Source organism: Canis aureus, chromosome 26 (assembly GCF_053574225.1).
Source record: "Canis aureus isolate CA01 chromosome 26, VMU_Caureus_v.1.0, whole genome shotgun sequence".
Lineage (NCBI taxonomy): Eukaryota > Metazoa > Chordata > Mammalia > Carnivora > Canidae > Canis > Canis aureus.
The window spans coordinates 24,079,843-24,102,467 of NC_135636.1; the positions used below are offsets into that span (position 1 = coordinate 24,079,843).

General features: G+C 48.5%; 1 protein-coding gene across 1 annotated transcript in view; it reads right to left on the bottom strand.

Annotated features, from left to right (window-relative positions):
* The window catches only part of TMC2 (transmembrane channel like 2), a 60,704-nt gene extending 50,608 nt beyond the window's left edge, over window positions 1–10,096 (bottom strand). Inside the window, exons 1-3 of the mRNA XM_077874104.1 lie at window positions 10,057–10,096; window positions 4,051–4,372; window positions 737–889 (exon numbers count right to left, since the gene is read on the bottom strand). Coding sequence (XP_077730230.1) covers window positions 737–889; window positions 4,051–4,372; window positions 10,057–10,096 — 515 coding nt within the window. The remainder of the gene's footprint in view (window positions 1–736; window positions 890–4,050; window positions 4,373–10,056) is intronic.
* Window positions 10,097–22,625: the final 12,529 nt, after the last annotated feature.

Below are 22,625 nucleotides of genomic sequence, written 5' to 3' on the forward strand. Positions count from 1 at the left end.
TTAGCCAACTGACGGTTTCTTTCTTTTTTTAAAGTAGAAAACCAGAAATGTGACTCCCACTCTTTTCTCCTGCAGCAGAGAGGGAAGACTCACAAAATGCTCAAAGTGCTGGCCTTTCCAAGGAAGCCAGAGAAGGGCTGAGCTGGAAACAGGAGTCAGGGGCTTGAATAGGAGGAGGCCTGAACTATATTCATGGAGCACCATCGCAGCTTGGCCCTGGGTCGGGCAGACGCACTCCCTGCTCCCCACACACAAGTGTGGGTGTGCTACATACACATGGAGAGGTTCTTGGTTCCTAAAGAACACAGGGGAGTTCTGAACTTGTTGAGGTGGGGGCTGTCACCAAAAGCCCTCCAAGGAAGGCTTGTCTGTGTTGGATTGTGAGGAAGGCACAGAAGGGGAAGGGGTGGGGGACAGAAAGGTTGTCAGGCAGCAGAAGGGTTGGCCCTAGGCCAGGGCACCGTGATCTCTGTCTCTCTCACCAGAACCTGCTCTGTGCTGGCCAACAGCAGGGCCTCTGTCAACGGTCACCACTCACTCTTGTCTTGGCTCTAACAGCCCCCTACTCAGGCGCTGTGCTTGTGCTGGGGAGAGAGGGACCAAAGCAGAGTGGGAGGGTCAATCCCGCCTTCCTGTCAAGTCCTCTCCAAGTCAAGATGGAAGGTGTTCTGGGTCCATCAGAAAGACCCAAGCCTTTTGCACATCAAGAGGCCCCGGTGGACCACCCCCTGCTCACCTGAGCTCCCTAAGCTTTTTTGCCATGGGCCAGGGCTTGTTCCGCATGGTGGCAATGAGCTTCTTCTTGTCTTCTAACTGCTCCAGGATCCGGGCCAGCTCCTCCTCTGACAGAGATTCCCCACCAGAGGTGCTGGAGGCCAGGGAGGGTGATCTGCAGGCAGAGCCAGGGCAGAGCAGGGGGAGAGTGAAAGGTTGGCAAGTGCTCTGTGGAATGTATAGGAGCCCATGGCCCTCCCAGCCCTGACCACCCCTCAGAGGTCCACTCCTGCTCAGAAGCCCTCAGTGACTCCCACCACCCATCAGAAGAGGCCACAACTCTGTCCTGTAGCCCAAAACACCGTGAGAGTTGCCTCCCCCAACTCTTTCTCTGCGTGCTCGCTACCCACCATGTTCTAGCATAATGCTGCTCGATAGAACTGTAACCCAAGCCATGTGTTGTAATTTAAAATTTTCTAGTAACCATATTAAAATGGCAAGAAGAGATGGGTAAGTTAATTTTAATAATACATTTTATTGAATCCAACATGTCAAAAATTGTAATTTTAACATGTAACCAATATAAAAATAATTAATGAGGTATTTTTAAAACTTTTTAAAAAGATTTTTATTTATTTATTAGAGACAGAGACAGAGAGAGGCAGAGACACAGGCAGAGGGAGAAGCAGGCTCCATGCAGAGAGCCTGACGTGGGACTCGATCCCGGGACTCCAGGATCACACCCTGGGCTGTAGGTGGCACTAAACAGCTGCGCTACCGGGGGCTGCCCTTAATGAAGTATTTTATATTCTTCTTGTGCTGTCTTCAAAATCTGGTGTTCATCCCACAACCACTGTGCATGTCAATTCAGACATTAAATTTTCATTGAACATATTTGATCTGTACCTGGATTTCACAAAATTTACAGTTGAAAGGGTAGATCCACACACTCAAGTTGTTTTAAACATACTTAAAAGTCTCCTAATAAATTAACCAAGTAGCAGAATGTCATTTTCCTTTGACATTTGCATCTGCATTGACAAAAGCAGTTTGCCTTTTATTTTTAAGAAGAAATGCATCATCTTCAAATTTAAATTGATTTTAAAAATACAACTGTCTGTCCTAAGTTAAATAAATTCACTAACTCTTGTGTCAACTCAATAATATTCACCTTGAATTAAAATGAAAGGAGATTTAAAAAAAAGAAAGGAGATTAAAAATTCAATTCCTCGGTCATGTTGGCTGCATGTCAAGGGCTCACTCAGCATGTGGCTGCGGTGATGGTGCTGGACAGCACAGGGGGAGGGAACTTCCAGCAGGAACCCTTCCCCCATGTGAGGAGCCTCAGCATCTCACACACAAGACTGACCATGTGTTCGGCTGCCACAAAATCCTAGTTCTTGGAAACAGTGACTCCAGGTGGAACAGTAGCCCATGGGGTGAGGTGGAGGCATGGAGAAGACCACGCTCCAGCTGCCTTCTTAGCAAGTTCCATAAACAGAAACACCAGGATGTGGGCTTGGGTTACTGCAGGTTTTAGAGAACAATTCACAGCAGCCCCGGCAAGTTTTTTTTTTTTTAATTTTTTTTTTTTTTATTTATTCATGAGAGACACAGAGAGAGAGAGGCAGAGACACAGGCAGAGGGAGAAGCAGGCTCCATGCAGGGAACCCGATGTGGGACTCGATCCCGGGACTCCAGGACCTGCCCTGGGCCGAAAGCAGGCACTAAACCGCTGAGCCATCCAGGGATCCCCAAGCCTTGGTGAGTTTTAATTTCTGAAGAACTCAAAGAGCAGAGGAGAAGTGATGAGACATAGGTGAGAGGAGGGGCCCCAACACTTCACCTCTGGAAAGCCTAGGGCACAGGAGTGTCTTGGCATGCCTCATGGGCACCCCGTGATAGTTGCCTTGAGTCTTTCTATGGGGGATCCCTCAGTCTGGGTGTGGGTGGCATTCAGTCATTGCTTGTTCAAATGACATCTGTGCTTCAATGACAGGCCGAAATGCTTACATGCCCTGTGCAGGAACCCTGATGCCCCAGTGCCCCACCAAGAAGGCATTTCAATAAATCCTTTCTCAGACACATACTACTTTCTGCCTTGTCTTGTAAAGACTGTTGCCTGTGTCCTATCTCCCCTGCTAGATTCTCAGCATCTTGGGATCAGGACTGTCTTTTCTATACACCCTAGAGCCCCATGGGAGGGAACATATTCTTCACCATAGCCCTGATTCCTTCAATTATTTCAAAAACCTCCCCAGCCATCATCATCGACTGGGATTTTTAAAAAGACTTTATTTATTTATTCATGAGAGACACACAGAGAGAGGCAGAGAGAGAAGCAAGCTCCTCGCAGGGAGCCAGATGTGGGCCTTGATCCCTGACCCAGGGATCACGACCTGAGCCCCAGGCAGATGCTCAACCGTTGAGCCACCCAAGTGCCCCATCAACAGGGATTCTTAAACATCCCAAGAAGTGAGTAAAGCCAAAAAGGGAGGCAAAGAGAAGATGTCCCCTCAAAACTAGTAGCAAAGAACTAAACTCCCGACTTGCTGATTCCATGATCTGGCTCTGTCCCTGAACCCACAGTGCCAGTGCTCATGCAAAACAAAACAAATAAAACCCCCCATATCCTAATTTTCAGGGCTGGTGGAACCACTGAAAGTCCTCTAGATCAATGCAACATTTCACAGAAGAGGACACAGGTCCAGACTGCGGAAGTGGTGTGCTTAAGTCCTACGACGACTGCTAAATCCAATTCTGCTCATTTCTCTCAACACCTCTTCCAGAGCTGTGGTGAGTCACCAGCTGAAATCCAGGAGACTTGGGATCTTGTCCCATCCTGCTGCCATGTCACCTCCCCCACTCAGTGCTCCCATTTGCACTTGCTGGACAGGAGGCATTGGCTTTGAGAGTGGCCAGTCTGCCTGGGATGGCCAAGATCCTCCTCCCATTTCTGCCCCAGATGGGGAGGGCAGGGCAGTGGAAAAGGCAGGGACAAACAGAAGCAGATGAGAGCAGGGGTCACCAAACCAGGGGACGAGACCTTAGCCCTTCATCAGGGGAGGGGGAAGGGCCGAAGGAGAGGAGACTGGCAATCAAGAAAATGCACTTGGGGGTGCCTGGGTGGCTCAGTAGGTTAAGCGTCTGCCTTTAGCTCAGGTCCATCCTAGGGTCCTGGGATGGAGCTCCTATCTGGCTCCCTGCTCAGCGGGAGTCTCCTTCTCCCTCTCCCTCTGCCCCTCTCCCTGCTTGTGCTCGATCTTTCCCTCCCTCTCTCTCTCAAATAAATAAATCTTTAAAAAAAGATGCACCAGAATCAGAATCACAACATACCTGTGTTTCTTTGGTCGCTTCCGTGTCTCCTTCCTCAGTGCCTCCTTTTCCTTCTTTGGGGGAGCTCTCTGTCTCTGCTCCTTGAGGGAAGCCCTCCCATCTCTCTTCCTCCTCCCCTCACAGGTCCTCTTTGTGGAGCTCCGCCCAGGCTTCCCCAGATCCTCTCTGAGTCTCTGGTGCTCTGCCTGCTTCCTCCGGGGGGACCCTGGCCTTGGGCTCCCCTCGGCCCGCTCCTTCTGGCTAGGCTGAGCTCCACGCCTGCCCACCACATGCTCGGCTCTGGGAGGCTGCTTCCGTGAGGGTCTCCTCCTGGACCTGTCACCTGCAGGGGCAGGAAATGGACAGTTCTGACCTCACTGGCCTCCACCCCAGGAAAGTGCCCCCTGGAATCAGAGGTCCACGATGCTTCCTGGAGCTTGTTGGCTCAAAGGCCACCTCCTCTGGAGCCTCTGGTTTGGGATGAGATTTAATGTCCCCTCCTCTGACCGGTCGGCATCCCCACACTCTTGCCAAAACCTCAGGTAGAAATCTAGGCACATGTCTTTTCGCTTCTTGGGTGTGCAGTTCCTTGGGGTCAGAGCTGAGTCATTCTCCTGACCTCCAGGGCCAGGCCAAGCATGGGTCTCTGGCAAGTCTGGACCCTGACATAGGAAGGGCTGGGCAGGCTTCTTTCTCCAGGAGCTGCTACCTCACCTGCCCCCACCTTTGTGTGTATGTGTGTGTGTGTGTGTGTGTGTGTGTGTGTGTGTGAACCATGACTTTGTGGCATTGGCAAATGGCCTGGTTGAACACAATCTACGGTATGAAATTCCCTCAAAAGTTTGCCCAACAGCTACACTAAGTACAACTATTCATATAGGCATTTACAAATTAAATGCAGGGAAATTTTCATGAAGTTCTGATATTAATTACCAACCTCTCCACAGCTTACCAGCTGGGTGTCTTTGAGCAAGTCACTTGGCCACTCTGAGTCTCAGCTCATCTCTAACATGGGGATGCTCAGTCTTACTCCATTAGCTTGCTAATGAACACAGAACAGTGACTGACATCTGAGAATAAATGATGCTACCCTGATACTTTTAACCAGAAATAAGATGTCTTTTGCTTAGCTAAGCTGGTTTGCACGAAATGATCATTTCTGTCACTTTTTTTTTCTAAAGATTTTATTTACTTATTCATGAGAGACACACAGAGAGAGAGGCAGAGACACAGGCAGAGGGAGAAGCAGGCTCCATGCAGGGAGCTCGACGTGGGACTTGATTCCGGGTCTCCAGGATCATGCCCTGGGCTGAAGGTGGCGCTAAACTGCTGAGCCACGCAGGCTGCCCAGCATGACTATTTTTCCAGGAGCCTCCCACCCAGGCAAATGGCTTGATTGGTCTTTGCAGATTTCCCCAAAGACTCATCAACTCTTCAATGGAAAGCATCACAGACAATTTGCACCCGAAGTTTCTTGGGATGCTTTGCCTCAAAATCCTGGCCTTGCCCCTTATTGTGGACAGTCGTAATTCTTACCCAATTCCAATAAAGCTCTCCACTTTGGAAATCCTGCCTTAAACCAAACTTTCAATTCTCAATAAATTCTGACCGTACCTTTCCCTTTCTGAGACACTGCCAAAGCTTTGCCTGCTGTAAGCAATAAAGCAGCTTTGTCTTATGGATAGTTTGAGTTGGTGATATTTAGGAAGCCAGTTTTTGACAATAACTCAAACAAATTTTTGCTTTTAAAGAGAAGGAACAAATGGTGGATGATAAAAAAAAACGCCATGGAAATACAGAGAGAGTGTGACAAAGTATAATTGGGATGATTAGAAATGCTTCGTAAAGGACTGATGTTTACTCTGAGTCTTGAAGGATGAACGGGAATTTGCCAAGAGAAGAAGGGGAGGGGGATGGTGCTAGCAAGGTGAGGGGGTTCTAGGCAGAGGAAACAGGGGGTGAGGGGCCCCAGTGGAAACACAAGAGATGGTAGAGGTGACCAAGGCAGAGCTGAGTCTTGAGTGGGGTCTGGTTGCTGGGGATGGGAGTGTGCTAAAAGGAGGTTGCCGAGAGAGCTGTATCCATACAGTAGCTGGGTTGAAATCTTGAGGGTAAGGGTGTGATACTGGAGTCTTTTTGCAGGATGTAGTCTGCATCCAAGGTTCATGCTAGCAGCACTGCAGAGGCTTTTGTGAAATATGGACACGGGCTCCCATTACCGCAGGGCAGGCCCCGTAAGCATGTTTGCTGTGGCTGCTTCACCCTCAGTGAATGCAAGAAAAGGCACCAAGCAAAGATCTGACTCCATATTAACACTCTTTGGGACTTGGCTTCTAATTGGGGCAATTACTGCATGAGCTAAGTCGTATAAGTATACTGAAAGGTGGTGAGTGCTGTTTACAGATGGAAAGATAAGTGATTGTATGTACGGCTGGACAGGTTTTCTCAGCCCACTCCTGCCCTGATCTTTTTTTTTAGATTTTATTTATTTATTCATGAAAGATACACAGAGAGAGGCAGAGACATAGGCAGAAGGAAAAGCAGGCTCCCTGTGGGGAGCCCGATGTGGGACTCAATCCCGGGACCCCAGGATCATATTCTGAGCAGAAGGCAGACGCTCAACCACTGAGTCACCCAGGCATCCCTTTAAAAAAAAAAAAAGATGTGAGATGCAGAGAGAGAGAGAGAGACAGAGGCAGAGACACAGGCAGAGGGAGAAGCAGGCGCCACGCAAGGAGCCCGGCGCGGGACATGATCCCGGGACTCCAGGATCATGCCACGAGCTGAAGGCAGGCGCTAAACCACTGAGCCACCCAGGGATCCCCCGAGGTGTCCCTTTTTAAGTAGTTTCTATATCCAATGTGGGGCTTGAACGTACACCCCGAAGGCACCCCCTGCCCTAATCTTTCTTCTCTATATTACCTCCTATGGGAAAAAGGCTTTGGTCAGAACCATATAAAGCAAGATTGTCTAAGTGTAATGAGAACTCATCCAAGTTAGGAAGCTGGTTAGTATCAGCCAGTGAGAGATGTGTCTGTCCCAGTGAGAGATGTCCTTCCTCATGGCTCCAGAAGGCTTCAGCCCCCATTTGGAGGAGGGCTGGAGCCAGAAACAAATCCACTCCCTCCAAAGACCTGGGAATGAGTGTGAGAAAGTATGTGTCATTGCAGCTGGGACTCCTAGGAGAGTTCCAGAACTGAGCTATGCTCTCAGAGTGGACAGAAGAGCAGAGAGTGTGTACAAAGGGTGAAGGAGAAGGGTCTCCTGAGCCCCCATCTAATAATACTTGCTCCATATTGTTTAAAAGAACAGCGTAAAAATGTCAGTATGTGTCTGCATCTTCTTCTGAGCTCCGTGTGTCCTCAATCAGCTACCAAATGGTCTTCTTTTTGGTAATGAGCTGTACCGAGCATTCTTTCAAACACCTTAGATAGAAGCTGCGGGGCTTCACGCATTTTTTTACAGGCTGTAATTCCTGTTGTAATCTTATTTCCCAACTGAACGAAATTCATATGGAATGTGGAAAGCAAGCCAGAATTTGCTCTTCAATCTTCCCCAAGCCTCTTCCACACAGAATATGAGATACCCTTTTAGTTTTTCTTTATAGCCAGCTTTCCATGGACTCCACATGATGAATAATTTAGGAGTCTGAAGAGCAGCTGCTACATTAGGAAGACCTCCAAGCCCAGCACGCACTCCCTCACCCATAACAGGCCTCCTCGTGTGTATGCACCTGACCCAAGGTGAAAAGAGACTGAGGAGACTCTGGAAGGCCCAGTGGGTCTGGCTCACCCTCCAACTTGGTGATTTTAAGTGTTAAGTACATTTAGAAAATGATCTGGAAGGAGGGAGAGTTCTGACCCTCCTTGTCAACTAGTGAAATTACAAATTGTCATTATTTTGAGAAAATAACTGTGTTCTCATTTTTTTTCTCCTTGTAGACTATAAGATAAAGGAATAGGCTACCAGGTCCCCTCAGAGGTGACTCCAGAGGAGATTTAAAATGAAGCTCTTGATGTATTTGGGTTTCAGTTAATTTAATGGATTCTCAATATTTAACTTCACTGTATTCTTGACCATTTGGACCCCTGAAATGAAAATTCTGAACTTTCTTTTTTTTTTTTTTTTTTTTATGGAGGAAGGAAAAAGGGCAAGAGGGGTGGGGTATGAATGGCATTTTTCAGTAGGAAAAGGTTTGCATTTTAGGCAAGATGACTTTCCATTTCAATCATGCTTCAGGACCATGTGCCCGCAGGTGACCCCAAGACCAATCCCTTCGGCTGGGGCAGAGGGAGCCAGGTTGGGTGCAGAAGGACAACATCTGGAGGACTATAAGGAGAATGAAATGTGGAGAACCAGATCCCAGCATCCTGACATCTAGACAACTGTGACCAAGAGCACTACCCCCTCCACCCCCATGAGAACGGGGTTTCTCATCTAGCCACACTTGGGCACACCTGCTAATGCTTGTCCCCATGTCTGGAGGGAAGTAATGACAGGATGGTGGGTGGGGTAGGGGGGACAGACAGTGGCCAAGGGACAGCTTTCAGGGCAGGAGGAGTGTTGAGATGCCAGTGCTACCTCCCCGGCCCCTCCCTTCTGCTTGGGATCCTGGCTTTTCCACAAGTCTTGCTCCTGGGTCTCCCCCTGTGTCATGGAGCTGCTTCAGCAAGGACTCGGGACCCCCAGCAGTGGGGGGGCAGGTGGATGACAGGAGGGAAGGGCTTGGCAGAGGAGAAAGGTGAGGTGGATCCTGGCGCACCTACAGTGTGCCTAGGTGGGGGCCCAGACAAGTCTCTCCCCCTTGGAATTGGCCAAGGGGAATCTCTTCCACCTCCACCCCCAGAAGAACAGTCTGAGATTCTGCTTCCTCACTTACTGGGATTCAAGGAGAAAATGTCATCATATTTCCAATGCGTCTCATGACCTGAAGTGCAGGATGCCTGACCTGTGGGTGTGGCTCCAGGGAAGGTCTTCTCTCCTGCCTAAGACTTCCTCTGGCTCCTCAGGGGAATGGGGGGGGGGAACCCCACTCCAGGTAAAGCCCTTCCAGGCTCACAGAAAAGCTGTGGCCCCACTCCTACTGGGAAGGTAGCCTCGCCCCACCACTGCTGGTACTTTGTTACGAGTGTGCCATCTGGAGTCCAGTGGCCTGGCTGTGCTCCCCTGCCTTGCAGGCTGATGAATGCTCACTGCTTCCTAGGCTCAACTGCTAACTCTGGGCTGCAGGCAGGCCCTTTCTATGCAGCCCTCTGTCTCCCCACCTCCCCAAGTTAAACCCCCGACCCCCAGGGCTCCTTACAGGAGAGGGAGGGAAGGATAGAAGAAGAGAGAGAGGAAGGAGGATGGAAGAGAACTCTGGATGGTGGTTAGACCAGGAATACATCGCCCCATCTCATGCATACCCTACCTCACCTGTGCCCGGAGAGCTGCTCCTCGCCCGCCCTCTCACGCCTCTGCCTGCTGGAAGAGATAGAGGGTGATGGACGGCTGACCTCTGGGGGGTCCCCCTCCCTGGACCACTCCCACCTCACTGTGGGAACCCTCTGCTCGTTACTGCTGTCTCAGACTGGGACTGGGCTCTGATTATTTTACTAACAAGCATCTCCAGTCCTGACATATCTCTGGCACCCTGGAGCAGACATGAGGTCAGAACATCCCACACCCCCCAGACAGATAGAAAGACAGACAGAGAAGTCTGCTGAGGCCATTGCTGAGGAAAGGTGATTTTAACCAAGATAGCAGGAGTCTGAAGCCCCTGGTGGACTCTGAAGGCCTCTGCCACTCAACACTAGCACAGAGGCTGTACATGGCATTTTAATGGCCCTGCCAGGAAACAACGTGCCTTCATCTCCTGGGAGAGGCCAGGGGAGGCTGGATAAGCAGACTGGGGTCACCCAAGCGAGCAAGTGGCAGGCCCTGGACTCAAGCCTGGTCCCTGTGCCTTGAGACCCCTCTGCCTGCCTGGTCCCCTGCTGCTGCTCAGGAACCCTGTGGGTGGACCTCTCAGAGGTAAGGACCACTCACCTTTCTCCTCCCGGCCCTTTAGCTGGCAGCTCATGGTCATCGGGGCTCCTCAGCCCCCGGGCTGACTCACACCACTTGCTGGTCCACACACACCTTCAGCTGGGGATGCTCTCCTGCCCTCATGGCCCCCAGGATCTCTTTCTGAGCCCTGACGGCAGCCAGGGCTCCTTGGCTTGTTTGAGATTGAGCTGGAGGTGGGGAAAGGTTGGCAGAGAGGTGGGAAGGAGGTGGGAGCTCCCAGCCCTTCAATCCGGCCACACACTCCTCCGCTCAGGTTCCCCAGCAAAGAGGCGGTGTAGCCTCACGTTTCAGGCATCACTTACACACGGAGGGGCCCTAGAGGGGCCAGGAGCTGTCAGCTCCCCTCCCAGCCATGATGCCACCTGCTCTCTGGCCATGGGGGATGTAGGGAGCATTCCAGGGCCCTTTCTCCCTACCTTGGGTCCCTGGCTGGGACAAGGCACCAGTGAAGTCCTAGGATGTTTGAGAAAATCAGCCACCAGGAGTTTTGTTTAAAATGCAGATCCCCAGGACTAACATCGGGCATTGGAATCAGTAGGTCTGGGCAGAGCCTGAGGAATCTACACTGGGAATCCTGATGCTGAGTCCTGGGTCCCCTCTGATGATGAGCTGTTCCCCCTCCTGCCACCTGTCACTTATTCTGCAGCTCTTCCCACTGCTGCCTGTCTTCCCAAAGAGCAAATTTGGCCGCTTTGGAAACTAGAGGTTCAGAGTTGATTCTCTGGGTGGTAGTCACAGGCCCTAGGGTATGGGGTTCCTAACTTGGGATCCTTGCAAGCAAAAGGAGGGAGGATGTAACAATTTCATTATTTTTTTAAAAGATTTTCTTTATTTATTCATGAGAGACACAGAGAGAGGCAGAGACATAGGCAGAGGGAGAAGCAGGCTCCTTGCGGGGAGCCCCATGAGGGACTCAATCCCAGGGATCACGCGCCCGAGCCAAAGGCAGACAGATGATCAACCACTGAGCCACCCAGCTGTCCCCAATTTCATTTTTCTTAGTCTTTGAACTGAAATTCAGCATTTCCCTCAAAAATGTGTGATGTCGTCGCCTGTAGAAATCATAGACATTTTCTCAGCACATTAAGCTTTGGAGGTATCTCAAAGTATCCTTTATGCTTACACCGCTACTTTGAAAGTATGATAGTTATAAACCTCTTACTCGATCTTGTTATTTGCTTATCAAGAGGACCTGTCGCCTGGCCACTCTGCTGAGGGGAAGGGGCAAAAGAACCATCACACATGGTAGTGTCTGAATGCACATGGTTCAGCCCAGGCTCTAAAACTTTCTTTTTGTCACCTCGCCTCTCTGATCCGGAGGTACCTGCAGCACTTCCCCAGGCCCAGGGTTCCAGGGCAGTGAGGGGGCTCTGTTGCATTCTGTGGCCTCCATGTTATAACTCTGGTGGTGGTGGGGGACAGTGTGCCTGCAGCCAAGGCCACCCCTGTGCCCACTGCAGCAACCTGCCGTCAGCAGAGGGCACTCCCATCTCCCTTGCCTCCCCTGGGAGGTGAGGACCTCCCAGCCCTTCTCAGGGGAAGGGCTGCCTGAGGAGAAAGGCTTTCTACATCGCCTTTGTCACTGGAGGGAAATCCCCTCACAGGCCAGCACCTGGCCTGTCTATACCAGGAAACACACCACTTCTCTGCTTCTCACAGAGAATGACAAGCACCCCCTAGAGCTAGACCCAGTTCTAGGCACAGGGTGGTGGTGGTGGGGGGTGAGTCACAGTGAATAAGGCAGAGGTCCCGCCTTTGGGGGCTGTTTCTGCCATTCCAGGTGGGTGGGTGAGGCCTCGGCGTCTCAAGGGGACAGCCGGAAGTTTAGAAATGTCTTCTTTCAACAAAGCCTATGTATGACAACTATTGCTGGAGAATTCCAAGTCCAAGTTTGGGAGTCAAACTGAGCACCAGAGTATTTTTGCTTCATTGGGTGGTTACACACCACTCACATCAATACTCTTGAGATAAACTCACCCTCAGGTGTCACCTGCCCTGAGGAAGGGAGGAAGGGAGGAAGGGGTGGGGGGTTGTCCTTATCTCCAATGGGCCCACCCACAGGGCTTCTGGGCTGGAGCAGGGGGCGGGGGAAGCCAACAGGGTTTGTAAGGCACAGGGACCTGGGTTTGAGCCACTTGCTCAGGGAGTTACAAAAAAGATGACATTAATATTTTATAACACGTACTCACATTGCACGTGTGTTGTATGGTGCTGCGTGCTCTGTCCTGGCCGGGAGCTCTCTGAAAGATCTCTCTTTTCCTTTCTGCCAGCCACTTGCCAGGCTCTTTAAATGACTTATGTATTGCCCCAACCATCTGTGGCAGATAAGTCTCATTCTCTCCTCCTCCTCCTCCTCCTTCTAATAGATGAGAAACCTGAGGTTAAGATAAATAATGTGTCCCCACAGTCCCCAGGAACAGAGACTAGCACAGGTGGCTGCTCTAGATCCTGGACCAGACTTTTACCTCCACACGCTTCACCTCTCAGGAAAAGTCTGGATCATACCATATCCTTCCTTCCCTGCATTTGCCTCCCCCCTGGGCACCTGGCTTCTGGTCCTGCCCTATCTTATCAGTCTCTCTCCTGCATGGCAGTCAGGGAAGCCCCTAATGCAGAAGTCTGACTGGCTTTGACCCTGCTTTAAAACCTGTCCTGAAGCCTCACGGCCTCAGGATAAAATCCAGATTCCCTATTGTGCCAGTTAAAGCCCCTGAGAACTCGGGGTCTCTCCAGCTCCCCTCTGTCTTTGCATTTCAGTCCCGTTCCAACCCTACTAATGCACCTTGCTCTCCATCCAGGACTATGATTTTCCTTTGCTTTTGCTTCTACTATCATTTCTGCCTGGGGCTCAACTCTCTAAGGACTGGTGGCAGGGCCTTGGGCACACTGGCCATGCGACATTTAAAAATATAATTTGGGAAAAAAAACACATATGGCTTGGAATGACGTTTTCCAACAGAGTTCTCTGGCGTTAGCTACTTGAGTTACATTTATTGGACATTCAACATAGATGAATATTGTTCTGAACAGTAGTAATATTGGAGTGGTGTCCTCTTAATATTTCACCAGGATGGTGAACATTTCTCTTGCTAGGGTCAAGGATGGTAAGCTCTATAGTAGTTCTCTTTCATTGGGTGTGGCTTGATCGGAGAAATAAAACCCTAAAATCCAGGATGACAACAATAAAAATAATGTATGATTTCAACTAAAAGTTGCAGGGCATCTAAATCCAGTGGTGCTTTTGTCTCAAAAACCTTTGTTATTGGGGAAGCTTCTTGTGTCATCTTGTTGATTTCTAATTATATATATATACATATATATATATATATATATGTATATATATATATATCTGCCTACAAAATATCCAGTGTTGCTCATGGAACGCTGTAAACCAGCACAATGCAAAGGTTCCAGTGGTGGGTGGTAATGCCCTAGCTGGACACTGCAGCCGGGCACAGCCCTCCACCTGCTAACCCAAAGCAAAGACCCACTGCTGGGGTTGCTCGTGGCACCAGGGAGCAGAGAAGCCATCGAGGATCTGGCCAGGGGCTATATGTCCCCCCCACAAGATTTGGGGATGTGTATTATAAACAGAGGGTTTCTTAGTTTCTTGACTTCTTTCAATTAGAATGAAGATGGGGTCTTGTTTGCAAGGAACTACCTGAGTTGTCTCTGCTTATTTCAGGCTCTTAGTCTGGAAGGGAGATTCACATCCAGGTGTTTGTAACCTGAGGGATATTAGTCCCACAGCAGGGGCAATTCCTGTCAGATTAAAGCCAGACAGAGTAAGGGACCTAGATAGGCATGTCCTACACAGCTCATGAGGAAAACTGCAGCCAGGTGGTGTCTCTGGCCATGGATTTTATGTATTTGCTTCTTCCTGCCTCCATCCCAGGAGGCAGAGTCAGGGAAAGAGAGCTTGGAGCTGGGATTCCAAGGCTCTGTTATTTCTGCCTATAGGAGTAAGAACAATTAACAACTGGAAAACTCTCACAAGCAAATGCGTTAAATGAGAAAAGTCAAACCCCATTTACAGACAGGGACAGATCCTTCTTCAGCCCTCCACTATGTGGAGATCATAAGCAAGATACTGAAGATTTCTATACCCTCCTTTTCTTCATCTGTTGGGTAGAGGTGATTCTGCTACAACTCCTGCAAGGGTCCTTTGGGCATAGAGGGAGACAGCATGGCTATAAACAGAACACCTGGAAGTCCTGAGGAGTTCAGAGGGGTCTCTGGAGCGCCTGCTCACCACCACTTGGCTCACAGCTGCAGTGCGTGGACTTGTGCATGGAGGGCCCCAGAGACCAGCTCTTCTTCCTCTGTTCCTCTGTGCACCTGCCGCAAAGCCCATTACGGCCTGTAACCGCTTCACAGAGGTGTGGCCACAGTGGCAGAAGGGTCAAACTCACCCTATTACTGCCCCCATCTCTCTCTGGCCCCCGCTGCATTCCCTCCAGCTTGTTGGACTCTGTGGGGGAACAGTTTCTACTCCATTCCACACAGCAGCACTAAGCCCAGGCTGTGGTGTGCCATCCTCTTCATCCACAGCCTGCTGATCACCGGTTGAGGGTATAGCAGAGCTCAGAGCAGGAAACCTTAAATCAGGACTTTTTAACAGCTTGAAGATTCTTGGCCACTTCCGCCATGGGAATCCCCCCATCCCGCAGATGTTTTCTTCTGCCACTTTGTTTCCAGAGCCCCCTCTTCCTAGGGAGACAGGGCTCATCCGATAAACTAGAAGGTCAGGGTAATTATGCACAGTTCTGGGCGGAGAAAATGTCCTTACAGTGGGCAGGAAATTCCCCCTTTTAAGGTCTTTAGAAAGCCATTAGACCAGTGGTTAAAATGCTCCTGGTAAGCATGGACCATGGCAAAGAAAGCTGGGAATGACCCAGGGACACTTCACTTGAGATGCATGCATGTTTGTCAGGGACATTATTTCTCTCTTTTGGTCACTTGGGTAAGTGCTCGTGTAAGTCCCCATTTTTCTGATGTTTGTCTTTTATTGTCTCTAGGTCCTCGATCTTAGTCTCTGGAGCCGAAGGTTGGGATTTTGACCTTGAGTCAAAAATTCTGGATTCAGGGGGCACCTGGGTGGCTCCATGGTTGAGTGTCTTCCTTTGGCTCGGGTTATGATCCCTGGGTCCTGGGATGGAATCTCCTATGGGGCTCCCCGTGGGGAGCCTGCTTCTGGATCTGCCTGTGTCTCTGCCTTTCTCTGTATCTCTCATGAATAAAAAAATAAAATAAAATCCAGATTCAGCTCCTGGGGTGAACAATTAGGGACTCTTGAGGAAACAGTGGGGTCTTAGCCCCTGGAGGGAGAGGGGAGACTAAGCACCAGGAGTGGTCGCGAAGGATTCAGGTAGACTTGGAGCGAGGGACTCAACTTCTGAACGGACAATGTTCTGGAAACTGGCCTCCAGGGCCAGCTGTAAGGAAGGTCCCCCCTAAAAGGCCCCCGCGCTCCGCCATGCCCCATAAGACCCCCAGCCTCCCCGCCTTAACCTCGGGCCAGGGAAAGACCAGGTGGCGGGCAGTTGGGGAAGCGGGGTACCTGGGGCCTCCCGCCCACCCGGCCGCCCAGACCAGAGAAATGGGCGGGGAGCTCTTTGCCAGCCTGAGTCCTGGCTGGTCCATCGGGCGCCCCCTGTCGCCCAAGCCAGGCCGCGACGATTGAGCCGAGCAGAGGGCTGGGCCGCCCAGCGCGCAGGGGGACAGACCCTGGAGCCAGGAGCAGAGCCGGCCTCCGCAGAGGCCAGGGGACACTGGGCGAGCCGCAGCACCGCGTGTCATACAGATCCTAACCGACACACGTGAAAAGTCTCAAAATCACACAATTCTTTGCCAAGGTCAGCCTTTCTTGTCAGAGCAACTTGAGATGAATCTAAGCAGTATGATTCAAAAGAGGCTCAGATCTTTGATCTCAAAAGCATTTTTTATTTAATATATTTTCATTTTTCTATTTTTATTTATTTTAAAGTTTTTATTACGTAATCTCTGATGTAGGAAAGACATTAGAGTTTGAAGCCAACAGCCAGGAAAGAATTATTGAGATGTCTTTGGTGCAAAAAGGTGATTTTATTAAAGCCTGGGGATAGGACTACAGGCGGAAAGAGCTGCCCAGGGGTCATGAGGAATGACCCATTATATACTTTCAATATGGGCGAGGGTTAGGGATACCGTAACTCTCTAAAGAATTTTGGAAGCAAGGTTTCCAGGACAGTGAGAGGGCTAGCTATTGTTGGGAAACGTCACTTATTACCACCTAATAAAACCTGAGTCATATGAGACCCTTCCGATATGTATCTGTGGGCCGTATGCTTGGGGGATGATTGCCAACACGTGTCTTGGGTGGTTTAGAGATAAAGGAAATTTCTAAAGGATTTTTTTTTCTAAAGGAATTTTTATTTTTATATTTTTTAAAAGATTGTATTTATTTATTCATGAGAATACACAGAGAGGAGAGAGAGAGAGAGGCAGAGACACAGGCAGAGGGGGAAGCAGGCTCCATGCAGGAAGCCCGAGGTGGGACTCTATCCTGGGACTCCAGGATCACACCCTGGGCTGAAGGCGGCGCTAAACCGCTGAGCCACCCGGGCTGCCCTAGAGGAATTTTTATATGTTAAAGTAGACTTAGAGGATCCTGGGAATTGGACTACGACTGCCTTTTGCCTTTAGCAAGGTATCAACATGGAGGCAGTAGAGTCCCTAGAGGAAGGTCACTCTGCCTGTTTTAAGGACTTGTCAATGGGTGGTAGGGAGTAAGGAAATTTCATAATTTCTCTTCTGCCTTTGTTTCCCACATCAATCTCTATACCCAACGTGGGGCTCAAACTCATGACCCTGAGATAAAGAGTTGCATGCTCTTTATATTTAGTCACAGCCAGGCATCCCTATTTTTTATTCTTAACATTAGAATTTCTCAAGATGGGACACCTGGTGGCTCAGTGGTTGAGTGTCTGCCTTTGGCTCAGGTCTTGATTCTGGGGTCCTGGGATCGAGACCTGCATTGGCTCCTGGGAGGGAGCCTGTTTCTCCCTCTGCCTATGTTTCTGCTTCTCTCTGTGTCTCTCATGAATAAATAAATAAAATCTTAAAAAAAAAAATTTCTCAAGAGGATAACTGACATTAGTAGAGATTGAAATTAATGTTGGCTCTGTAGTCAATGATTATTTCAGCTGATGATTTCTGGGCTAGGTTAATAGGTATTCTCAAAGAAATCCACTTTCCCAAATGTATTTTCCTTACAATTCATAAGAAAACAAAAGAACCCAAAACAGTAACAAATTATGTGGATGACTAAAATCAACTTTCTAGGGGCACCTGTGTGGTTCATTGTGGTTAAGTGTCTGACTCTTGGTTTCAAGGAAGTAAGTTCAAGATCCATGTTGGGCTCCACGCTGGGAGTGGAGCCTACTTAGAAAAATAAATAAAATAAAACCAACATCTTACTATAGCTTTGGTTGTGACATAGGACACAGAACAGGCTTTCACTAGGAAGTTGGAAGTCTGCTGCAGAGAGGCAGAACTACATTTTGGTTTTGTGGTAAAAGTCACTTCTTATTAGTGACTTATTAGTTAAGGTAAATATAAATGTAATTAAGCAGTTAATGTTAAACTGAAGACTAAGCTATGTTGATTTCTTGTCAGGGCTATAGCGCATTAGCTCAGAAAGGCAAATTAACAAATTATTATTATTATTATTAGTTTTAAATATTTTATTTATTTATTCATGATAGAGAGAGAGCCAGAGACACAGGCAGAGGGAGAAGCAGGCTCCATGCCAGGAGCCTGATGTGGGACTGGATCCCAGGACTCCAGGATCACGCCTTGGGCCAAAGGCAGGCACTAAACCACTGAGCCACCCAGGGATCCCCAAATTAACAAATTAGCTCAGAAAGACACATCTCAAACTAAATATCTCATTGCAAGTTAGAGCAAATTAAAATAAATATAAGTAGTATTCCTAAACCTAACTTCCTATGGGAAATTAGAACAAATTGCATCTCTGTGAAATCAAGCTCGAAAGCACACATTTGTGATAAAATGTATGAGCTTTATAGTGCTATGTGGAAATTTCTTTATGTGCAAATAAGCTCAGAAACACACCGTCCCCTTAAAAGTTCTTAGTGCAAATTAAGTAGGTTAAGTAAAAAGAGTATCAATCACACCTTCATATGTAAAGTAAATCAAAAGTAATATGTTGAGTTAGTGAAAATAACCTGAAACTAAACTATGTGTACAAATGAGCAACATGTCTGTAAACAAGCTAAGAATCAGACATTCCCCTCTAAGGAAATTTCTAATGGTGAAAGCAAATAAAAATGAGTTAAAACCAATTAGATAAATCTAAGCAGTATTAGAGAAGATGTCATTATTCCTTAATCTACCTTGTATGGAGGAATTAGAGTAAATAGAGTCAATACTAAGCACTTTTGGTGAAATCAAGTTCCAAACCACTCATTCATTTCAAATGAAACTTCTTATTGCCTCTTAAAGATAATTCATATGTAACACAAGCCCCACTCAAGCATTCTCGAAAGGACATTCATAGAGTAACTTGGAGTGTATCTAAGAGTTTATGGGAAATCAAGCTCAAAACCACTCATTCATTTCAAACAAATCTCATAAGCATCATAAGTGCTTTGTAAACTTTACGTGTGCATCCAAGCTCAGAAGCTTCATCTCAAAATTTCCTGCTTCTCTTACTCTTTAGGGGGAGCTTTTCAGGTCTGGCATAAAGGCCCCTCTTTTCCCCAGACAGAAGTAGTTTTGAGTGAGACCACCAGGACCTATGTCCCTGCTCCCCACCCCCACCCCCAGTACGTCTAGATTTCAGCTCCAGAAGCTAAGTCCCCATCTCCTATTTGAAGAGCAAAGATTCTACTTCCCACATCAGAAGTTAAGACCATACTTTTCCAAACAGAAGCAAAGTCCCTACCGTATGCCCTGCTGGCTAGATCCACACTTCCCCCTACAGAGTCTGAGTCGCACTTTTGACTTTAGCGGTTACCCGTTGCCCCAGAGGCTACATCCCCCTTCCTGAACTTGAGTTCATTCATATCTAGGGTAACTTCCTATGGTGACTGAGATACAATCCATATGAAAATAATCAGAATAATTGAAAACAGGCAGAAAACCACACTTTCAATTAAGGTCCAGGTTCAGGTCCAGGAACATTTCAAATAAAATGTCTTATTGTGGGTGAGAGCATGTTTAGACCCAGACCCTGACCCTGACCCTGACCCTGACTTGCACACTAAACCTGACTCTCACTTTGACCCTGACATCACTCTGTCACCCTATGACCTTCACCATGGCACTGACACTGACCATGAATGATACCCTCAAGCTCAGTCTCACTACGATATTCATCCTGACCCTGAATCTCATATTCAACTTTACCCTAACACTTTGACTAAACATCATCACTATGATCCCCATCCTGACTCTCATCTGAAACTGACCCTAAAGCTCACAGTTGAATCACACTTGACTTTCACTGTCACACTCATTTTCGCCCTGACCCTCAGCTTCATCTTGGCTTTGTCCTTGACTCTAAACCAGACCCTCCCCTCCCCCTCTCACTCATCCTCATTTTGAGCTTGTTCCTCAAACAGGTATTTATCCTGACACTGACCTTGACCTCACTCTCATGCTGACCCTCACACTCTGCTGCTGTTCTCACTCCGACACTGACCCTCCTTGTGATCTACCCTATCTTAAGTCAAACACTGCCTGACTCTAAGAGTGACCATGGGCCTCATCTTGATAACCTTTACCCTAAACCATACTCTTAACCTCTCCATGACCCTGACCTTCATCTCATCTTGATTCTGACCTGAATGAAACACTCAATCTGACTCTTTCCCAAACACCAGCCCTGACCCTCCCTGTAACTCTCAACTTCACTCTCACCCTGACCCACATCCTCACGCCATCACCTTCACACTTCTATACTTGCCCTCATTCTGACTCTGACCTTGATCCTCAAATCACCCTAAGTCTGACTCCCCTTGCCCCCTAACAATCACTGACCCTGACACTTATCCTTAATGATCCGCATCATGACCTATATAGACTTCCTGACTGAGAAATGTTCACTCCTGATCCTACCACCCTGACCCTATTTCTCACTCTCTTATTGACCCTCACAAATCTAAAGTTGATGTCCATGTCCATGGTCAAAGTCAAGGCCAAAGGTTCAGCCCAGAACCTCTGAATCAAAAATTCCTCTTAAGTATAATTCATTCCTTGTTAATATAACTAGTGAGAACTTGTATTCTCTCTTGTACTTGTAATACTAGTAGAGATAACAAGATAATCCAGAACTAGATAATTAGCTATTATTAGAATAGAGAATGTAAAAGAAGCTCCAGAAGATACACATGTCTGAGGTTATCCCTCTTTATCTAGTTATATAGTTAACAGTAGTGATTTTAACAAGAAAAAATTCAGTGCTTTTGAATACTTTTGTGTTTTGGAATACTTTTGAATGTTCTTTGGAGAATAATAAGGGATTCTGAGCTGATTTCACAGATACTCTTAGATTCTTAGTTCACTTTTACTCTCAACAAAAAGGATTTTTAAAAATAGTGTGTGATTTTGGAGTTGTTAATACAAATCTTGCTTTGGTTCATTGTAGTTCTTCCATGTCACATTAAGAAATCTTTTGAGTGCTTTTGACTACATTTGAAAACATTAAAAGCAATATGTGATTCTGAGCTCATTTCTATCAGTGTCATAACTGATGAGGAGAACAAAGGCAAAAAAAATGTAGATAAAATTAAATTTCCTTACAACTTGCAGCCCATTGATAAATACCTGAGACAGGTAGAGTAAGATGGTATTTCTCAAGGAATTCACAGCTGCTTTAATGTTAATGCTTTGCTAGAGGCAAAAAGCAACCTTGGCTTGACTAAATCCAGATCTCCAGGATTCTGTAAACCTCTTTTAACATATGAAAATCTCCTTGGAGGGGCACCTGGGTGGCTCAGTGGTTGAGCCTCAGCAGTTGGCACAACCGCCTTTGGCTCAGGTTGTGATCCTGGGGTCCTGGGATCAACTCCTGTATCAGGCTTCCTGCAGGGAGCCTGCTTCTCCCTCTGCCTATGCCTCTGCCTCTCTCTGTGTGTCTCTCATGAATAAATAAAGAAGATTTTAAAAAAAAAAAGAGAGAGAGAAAATCTCCTTAGAGACTTACTTTATCTCTAATATCACCCTCCCCCCAACTTAAGGTATATAATCAATCACTCCTCACAATTTCACAGTGCAGGTCTTTCTGCCCATGGTCCTGTCCCCGTGCTATCATAAAAGCACCTTTTTTCACCGAAGACCTCTCAAGAAATCTTTCTAGACAATTCCCTCCTGGACCACATCACATCACCAAGGACCACAACTGCTGCATCACTTGGTAAGAGTATGTTTAGTTTTGTAACTGGCAAGCTGTCTTCCAAACTGGCCATACCATTTGTTGCACACATGGCACACGCAGAGGGCTGTGTGTATATCATAGAGCCTAGGCCTATGGAAATTTAGCTCTGTCACGGGAGGAAAGCAAACAAAGCTGAAATGCAAAAACTCAGGCCAGAAGCCAAACCACAAATGCTTTGGGACGCCAGACCCCAGCCTCCCAGGGAGGATCTGGATCCCGAAGTTGTGCAGGGAGCTGCCGCAGAGGCTTCTGGGGAGTGTAGTCTTTCCGGAGAACCCGCAGAGGGAGCTGTGATTTTATACAGAAACCACGACTTGTTTTACGGGGAGGCTGTCATCGCCAAAGTCATCGTCCTAGTAAATGAGACCCGCGAACGAGGAGCGGCCGCCTTGGCCGCAGCGGGAGGCGGTGCCCGCGGGGATTCTGGGAAGTGTAGTTCTGGCGAGGACCCGCCCGGGCCAAGGGCCGACCGGCCGGATCCCGCCCGCGGCGAGGAGCGAGTCCTCCTCCGGTCCTCGGCCCCTCGGGGTCTTTCCAGGGGGGCTAGAAGGGTGGGCAGAGGGCCGGCCTGGGGTCAGGGACCCAGCTAGAGCGCGGCAGGTGGGGAGTGCGGCGGCTCAGGCCGGCGAGTGGAGTGGGGGGTAGGGGTCACCTGTGGGGAGGAGGGGGCGCGCACGGGCGGGGGAGCAGGGTGACACTCAGCCCGCCCTGCATCCCTGAGCTGGGGGTGCTGCGCCGACCTCCCTTCCCTGGCTAGGCCGAGTGACTTGAGCCTGCATAACTTTTATTTTTGAAGGGAGTGGACATATCCTGGGCCATACAGCCCCCGAATGGGGACAGCTCCAGTGTGGGTCCGCGGGGTTTGAGTGTGGGGCTGAGTTCAGCCAGGGTCAAATAACAAACACCCCCGCTGTTCGGTGGAGCCCTCGTGCGGTTGGTGTTGTGCCCAAGATTGCGGATCTGAGAAACCGCCAAGGAGCCGACACCGATGCAAACACACGAGGGTTTATTTACAAGCTCGAGCTTGGGTCCAAGTGTACCCGACACAGCGGAGCAGAGACTTGGACCCCGAAGTGGGTTACAGCTGGGTTTTTTATAGGCTGGTCTA